The 7,679-nt window shown below is 41.8% G+C and overlaps 1 protein-coding gene across 1 annotated transcript; it reads left to right on the forward strand.

Moving 5' to 3' along the window:
* Window positions 1–4,112: 4,112 nt before the first annotated feature.
* Window positions 4,113–4,441, forward strand: LOC103276912 (small nuclear ribonucleoprotein F-like). Its single transcript, XM_008074367.1, has one exon. It carries the CDS (start codon window positions 4,118–4,120, stop codon window positions 4,412–4,414), a length of 297 nt encoding a protein of 98 aa, XP_008072558.1. The 5' UTR covers window positions 4,113–4,117; the 3' UTR covers window positions 4,415–4,441.
* Window positions 4,442–7,679: the final 3,238 nt, after the last annotated feature.

A 7,679-nucleotide genomic window follows, 5' to 3' on the forward strand; every position in this document is an offset into this window, starting at 1 on the left:
TCTCGTTGCCCAGGTGAGTCTCGAACCCGCGGGCTCAGGCAATCCACTCACCTCAGCCTCCCAAAGGCGCGGGATTACAGGCTGAGCCACCGAGCCCATCTCCAAGATTTTTTAAAATGTAAGGTCTTAAGGCCATATCTTCCAATTGGCACCTTTGTAAGTGACTCTTCTGTACCCTTCTCTGGCAAAATGCCCTCACTGTAATGAGAAGTCACAGCTCGAGGTGTGGCTCATGTGCTGTGTCTCTTCCCATCCCAGGGCTCTTTCCTTTACTCCAGACATGTGATCAGGTCTGCCTTAAAGACAGCAAGACCTAGAAAAACCGGGTTTCTGTGGTTCTCTTACATCACATTCCTGTACAATATCCGCTGAACAGGGTCCAGGAATTCCCACTCTTCTGGAGACAATTCTATGGCTACATTCTTAAATGTTAACAGCCCCTCGAGGTGTGGCTAATGTGCTGTGTCTCTTCATCCCAGGGCTCTTCTCCTTTGCTCCAGACAGGTGATCAGAATTGACTTATAGACAGCAAGGCCATAATACACCATAATTTTCTTCAGTACACCATGTCAGGGCGACAAAAACCAGTCAAGAGATATCCCCACAAAAAGCCAAAACTTTGAAAACATGATCCATTCTTCTAGGTCTCTCCAGAAAGAGATACTGAGAGTTGAAAGTTTTCTCTTGGGCTCAATGTGTTGTTCTGAAAAAGAGGAGATCAGGTGGTAGACAGTTTCCCAGTCATGTCTGGTCACCTTTATGGAGGAAAAAAAGATCCCATCTCCTGACTTCTGGGTGTCCCAGCGTCCTCCCTATGGACTCTCCAGACCTGCATGTCACAGGGCGAAAAAGGTAGAAGGAAAGACACGTCATTCTCTCCAAGATGATCCAGCACTTCTGCAGGCACAGGATACAAAAAATCCTTTCCCAGAGTAATCTTTAAACAAATACATCAGATCACATCATTTTCTTCCTTAGACCCTTGACTGTCTTTCCACGGTATTTAAAATGGAGAACTCAAATACTTTATGATACTTGCAAAGCCTTGCATGTTTACCTCTGTTTGCTTCTTCAAGTTTATCTTCTTCTGTGAGTCCCTCCTAACCCTTATCCCTTGATTACAGGTGCAGGACCACATATCTTTTCTCAGGATGTCCTTGAAAATACAGAGCTCAGCGGGGCTTGGTGGCTCAGCCTGTAATCCCAACACTTTGGGAGGCTGAGGTGAGTGGATTGCCTGAGCCTGTGGGTTCGAGACCCACCTGGGCAGCTTGGCGAGACCTCCTCTTTACAAGAAATAAAAAATTAGCTGGTCATGGGAGTGTGCACCTGTAGTTTCAGCTACTTGGAAGGCTGAGACGGAATTATCGCCAGAGCCCAGCAGGTCGAGGCTGCTGGGAGCATGCCACTGCACTCCAGTCTGGACGACAGAGTGAGACTCCAACTCAAAAAAGAAAAAAGAAAAAGAAAAAAGAAAAAGAAAATCAGAGCTCTGCGTTTCCCTTCAAGGACTCTTAGTTCCTCCTCGATGGCCTGCTGACTTCATTCTCAACCTTCAGGTCACAGGTTCACTGACCCCATCCAGAAGCTCTTAGTGATGGTGTTATCTGATGCTGTCCCTTTTTCACCGCAGTCACTGTCTATTGTATCACCTTATTTCTTCTACAACAGTTATCACCATTTGATATGATTTTTCACCTTATTTCTTCTACAACAGTTATCACCATTTGATATGATTTTTAAGATGCAATTATTTGCTACTGTCTATCTCCCCCTACTAGAGTATAAGCTCTGTGATGACAGGGTTCTGTCTATGTCTTCAGTGTCTCAGGAGATATTTGGCCACATTGCAGGGCAGGGTTAGTTTCTGTTGTGTGAAGAAGTGGGCTTAATCAAGGGATCTGAATTACACTCCCTAAGTGGGGTTCCCAGACTAGCAGCATCAGCATTGAAAAGAAAGACAGAGAGTCGAAAGCCATTTTTTATCTTGTTCCTAAACCTTAATCCCGTGATGAAAAAGTAGAAGCTATGTTTTGGAGAAATGCATACTTTAGATAAAAATTAACTTTTCTGACTTTGTCTTTTCAGAAACAAACTTCCAGGTATCAGAGGTGTCTCATAGTGGCAATCAAGCTTGCCTAGAGTAAAGGGAATTTACAAGGCCTAAGATATCACGCTTTGGGCAAAAGTTATGACAGCTCAGAGGGAGAGCAGGTGGAGATTCGATCTTCTAGTAAATTGGGCTCTATCTACAGGAAAGCCAAAGATCCTCTGAAGCTCCCCACTGGGAATGCCTAGGAGATAAGGGGACCCTCCATTAGCTGTAAGGAATGTCATTCGGGAAGGTGCAGGAGCACTGGAATCCTTGCCACACCCTTCTCTAGGGGCTGTGATAATATGGACAGACATTAATGGGTTTCTGCGTCACAGGATCTCCAAGATATTCGCAGGTGGTTGATACAGAAGTCACAGCAGTCATGTCTACCTGGTTGCAACATCTCCAGGGGAAAGGATTTAAGCCAGGACTTGGGGTGTCACAGTGTCACACTCGTCTAGAGTGTAGGTCTGCACCCTGTCTGTGGGGAGTGACTTTTTCTTAAACAAATCTTATCTTCCTTCACCTCTTTGTGTGTTGCAGTTCTCTGCATTACTCGCATCCCTGAGTTGCCAGCGCGTACCTCCAGCTTGCGGGCTCCCACGGTGCTGCGCCTCTCTCTCCATCCATCCATCCACCCTCACCCCATCCATATCCTCACAAGTATCACCTGGAAACTTGTTAGAAATGCACATTCTCAGGCTCCACCTCAGACCTCCTGAATTAGAAACTCTGGGAAGCCCAGAAATCTGTGTATCGAAAGTCCTTCTGGGAGATTCTGTTACATACTCATGTTTGAGGACCACTGAATTAGGGGAAGGTGAGCAGATTGTGGGAAACCAGTTAGGATGCTACAGTGCAGGACAGACCCTACTCTTCTTGACATTGTTTCCATGGTAGCCTTGACAGTGTTGTTGAAGATGATTTTTAGTGAGAATAAGTAAATACTTCATAATGTCAGAACACATTGCAAACAGAACCAATCCAGAGAAGCAAGGGTGGACTATGGTGTCTTTGAACCCATGGTGATAGTGGCTCTATTTCCACCACATGAGAAAAGTCTACCAACCCAAAGTGGAGAGGTTTGGAGCAATAAGATGGTATCCTTGATGATTTCCCTGGGATTGATCCTATGGCCACAATGAATCTTTTTAGGAGAGGTATACTGAAAAGTGAGTGACAAGACTCAACCCTATTTACTGACCCTGGTTGGAAGATCTTATTCTTTTGAGCTGACTGTCTTTCTCCTGGGTAAATAGAAGGCCAGTGCTTGCGTTCATGTCTTTCACCAAACAAAACTCAGACTACAGCATCCCACTCCAGGTGACAGAACATGTGAAAATTCAAAGTGGGTGTAGACCCAGTTTGAGAAAAATGCATTACCGATATGATAATTCCACATGTGAGAGGGTGGGAGCAGGGGCACAAGTGAGATCTATTTTCTTCATGGTTTTGATTCCTCTGAACAAACGAGATTTGATGAATTGTGGGAGGTGGAGGGCAGAAAAGGTGGTGTAGTTTTTTTTTTTAACCTTAAAGTTTATTTTTAAGAAATAGTGTAAGTAAAACTACTAAAAGAAATGATGACTGAATGAACAAACAATATGTGGTATGCACATCCAATGGAATATATCCAGCCTGAAAAAGAAAGGAAATCTTGACACATGATATGACATGGATTAACCTGGAGGATAGTATGGGGCGTGAAATAAGCTAGTCACAAAAGACACAATCTATATGATTTCATTCACACAAGGGGCCCAGAGTGTCAAATTCATGGTGACAGAATGTAGAATGTTTCTTACTGGAGACTGGGACAAGGGGGAAATAGAGAGCTACTGTTCAATGGGCACAGAGTTTCAGTTTGGGAAGGTGAAAAATTCTGGAAGGTGGTTGTACAACTGTTTTCAATGTACTTAAGACTACTGAATTGGGGTGAAAGGTCACACGGCACGGGGAGCTAGCGAGGGACTGGCAGCAGTGGGTCAGGGCGAGCGGCCTGCGGTGTGGCCCGTGGCAACCATGAGTTTACCCCTCAACCCGAAACCTTTCCTCAACGGCCTCACAGGGAAGTCAGTGATGGTGAAGCTTAAGTGGGGGATGGAGTACAAGGGTTACCTGGTGTCCGTGGATGGCTACATGAGCATCCAGGTTGCAAATACAGAAGAATACATAGATGGGGCACTGTCTGGACTCCTGGGTGAAGTTTTAAAAAGGTGTAACAATGTCCTTTATATCAGAGGTATTGAAGAAGAGGAAGAAGAGGGGGAAATGAGGGAAGAGCAGCTTCTGTGTGGTTTTTTAAATATATATTTCTAGACAATAAAGATCTGTTTTTTTTTTAAAGACTACTGAATTATATACCTAGATATGGTTAAGATGTAAATTTTGCATTTTGCAGTTTTTATCACAATAAGAAAAAATTAAGAGATATGATAATTTTGCCAGTTTTTGAATTCTTCTTACATTTTGGTTGGTTTATTTAAAGAAGATGTTTTTCAAATGAGTAGCAGAAGTTTTCAGCGAGCTGCCACCATAATTTCTTTTTCTTCCCAAGAAGATCTTGCCAAAAAAATTTTTGTTGCCTTTGTTTTTGTTTTTCCTGGTCGTAAATCTGTACAACTTTGAGGGAAGGAAGAAAATATTTATTGAGCATCTATTCTGTGCCTGACACTGTGCCTGGCTCTTTCACAAGTGTTACCTGTTGTAATATTCACAATGGACTGTTTAATTCCATTTTTAAGTACATAAAACAGAGGGTCAAAAGAGGTTTAGTTACTTACCTAAATCATACATGTGGTGATACTAATAAGAGTAACAACAATAAGAGTGCCTGGCATTTATGGAGAACTTACTATGTGCCAGGCACTTACTATGGGTAAGGGTTTTGCTCATTTAAATAATAGGGCCTACATTAAAATACGATTGTTGGATTTTCTGACTTCACCCCCCGCATTTGCAAATGAGGTGCCTGAGACTCAGAGAATTTCAGTGGTATGCCCAAGGTTACAGAGCTACTTGCCATTAGAGTTAGAACCATGAGTTGTATCAGTGCTATTTCTAATTCATATTCTTTGCTATCTCCTGACCAGGGAAAATGAGCATAAATCCTATTTAACTGGGAAGCACATTTTATTGGAGATTGTTCTTTCAAAGGAAATATTTAGTGAACTCTGGACCTGTTTATGGGTTGGTGTTTCCCTTTGGCATGAAATCTACCAGAGTCATCAAGATCAAGAATAAAGGGACAATAAATCACTTTCCTGGATATAATTTCAACTCTCAAGTAGTGCAGTCCATGTAACTTTATAAATTCTGAATTTTCTGGGTTGTGGATGAATGAAAAATTATTCCCACTTGTATGACCAGGTATTTTTTATGTGACGATGGGCATGTCTGGCTAATGGGAAGCAACCACATCACAAGAAAATAAGAAAGCTTAGGCATGAAGTCCTTGTTCAGATGAACTGGAAATTTTTCTGGGTTCCACACTCTGTCTTGTGATTAATTCTTTCTGGTTTCGAGTAAATGCCATCGACTTTCAGACCAAGGCCATGCATCAGCTTGAGCCACATTGCTTGTTCTTTCTGTGTCTTTCCTTGTCTGCTTCTTGCTTCTTCTAGGTTCGGAATGGTAACAACGTGTTTTAACTTTCGGATTCTTTCCTGGCATCAGAGATGAATAGAATCCACAGAAACCTCAACTTTTTTTTTCTTCCAATTTCCTGCCGGCATCCAGAGGAATTCAGATTTGGAATCAATACATGTCACAGAAGAATGAAACAGATGACTTGGTAACATGAAGATAAACTGTCTCTTTCCTCCCTCGGGTGTAACTTTTTCTAAAGTGATAACAAAAGAGGGAGCTTACCGTGGGTAGGAGATTCACCCTGCTTCCATATAACCAAACAGTCGACTGGTTTTACAACACAGGTTGTAAAGTAAATTCATCCAATGTTATTTATTTGCTTTTCAGCATGGAAAAAAATGGATCTGTTTCTATAGTGATTATATGCAGTATGTTGAAGGGAACGTCACTCAAAAATATTATCTTTTCTGTACTTTGAAACATATCATTGCTCTTTTTTCAGAAAAAGCAAATATATGTCTGCACATGCGTACACACACACACACACACACACACACACACACACACACTGTGTTTTATTAGCTCCTCTCCTCTCCCTCAGCATCCTGAAGGAATATATAGATAGTAAAATGCTGTTCACATAATTCAGCAACCTTCACTGTGGGTTTCTGTCAATATTTACTACCGATGGAACCTGGGGCTTCTTGCTAAGACTACTCCGGCCTCTAGTGAGAAACCTCTGTGTTCTGACTCTGATTTCAACACTATTCAATTTCCTGACTGTGGAAAAGGATTTCCACGAAATTTCCCCTTCACGAGCCCGGGATTGTAATAAATAAATGTTTCCTTCTCACCACCTCCGACCCCAAGGACCTCCTGGTGTCTGTGAGGATTCAGTAATATTTGTGAGAGAGTTTGTATCTAGGATTATCTCTTGTAAGTGTGCAGTTCAGGTCATTGGGTTTTTCATCTCTATTAAGGATTTATTTTCTTGGATCAAACCTGGATTTGACCTCTGAGAGGCTTAAATTTCTATCCTGTAACATCGTGTCTGAATCAGAAACACACTACTTCTGCGGGGGTTTTTTTTGGTCAAAAGTTAATCCTATTAATTTTTTTATAATCAGTTTTGATACTGTCCATCCTACTTTCCATTTGGGTTTCTGTCCCCTCTACAATCAGGGCAATTTCTCAAATAAGACCAGAGATTTACTCTTCTAATTCTCGGTTCAATGCTTGCTCCTGACCCTATATTGGTAGTAGGGGGGAGAAGATTGAAAAAGGCAAATGACTGATCCCTGAAATCTTACTTGTGGCAGAAGAACAAATTGTTGAAAAGAAATGTAATTTCTTCGAAACATGACATTCGGTTGGTTTGATCTTTTTCCTGGGTTGGCTTTTTTCTTTTGAGTGAGGACATGCCATGGTGATATTTGAACTTCACAAACACCTAAGAATAGTAGAAGAAACAGTCAGAATGAGAAGGACCAGTTCAAAACTATGGTCCAGGATTGAAGGCTTGAAAACTCACGTGGGAGCAGGGTAAATTCTATGGATACCTAGAGGACCAAAGTCAACATTCTCATCATTGACAAAGATATTCTTTTATTTCTAATATTCTAATATTTCCCTTGACATTTGAACAATATACATGGGGTCACTGTTATTCTGCTAAAAATTCTGCTGTGGCTTCCACAATTTTAGACCAGAACACCAAGTACTTACCACAACTGGGAAGGCCCTGCCTAACTTGGTCCTGCCTAATTCTCCAACCTCGTTTCATTTTCTCCTTGCTTACTACTCTCCAGTCACACTAACTTGCCTTAATTTTCTTGCACCTGTCAACTTTATTCTTGTCAGCAGATCTTTGGCCATGTTTTTCTTGCCTTGAAAGCTGTTTGTCCATTTGACTCTTGCTAATTCTTCAGATTTTAACTTAACATCACTCTCTTGGAAAGACCTCCCCTGTTAGTCTATTTCAGAGCGCTTTGTTCTT

This window comes from Carlito syrichta, unplaced genomic scaffold (assembly GCF_000164805.1).
Source record: "Carlito syrichta isolate Samal-C Ts95f unplaced genomic scaffold, Tarsius_syrichta-2.0.1 Scaffold316420, whole genome shotgun sequence".
NCBI classification, from domain to species: Eukaryota; Metazoa; Chordata; class Mammalia; order Primates; family Tarsiidae; genus Carlito; species Carlito syrichta.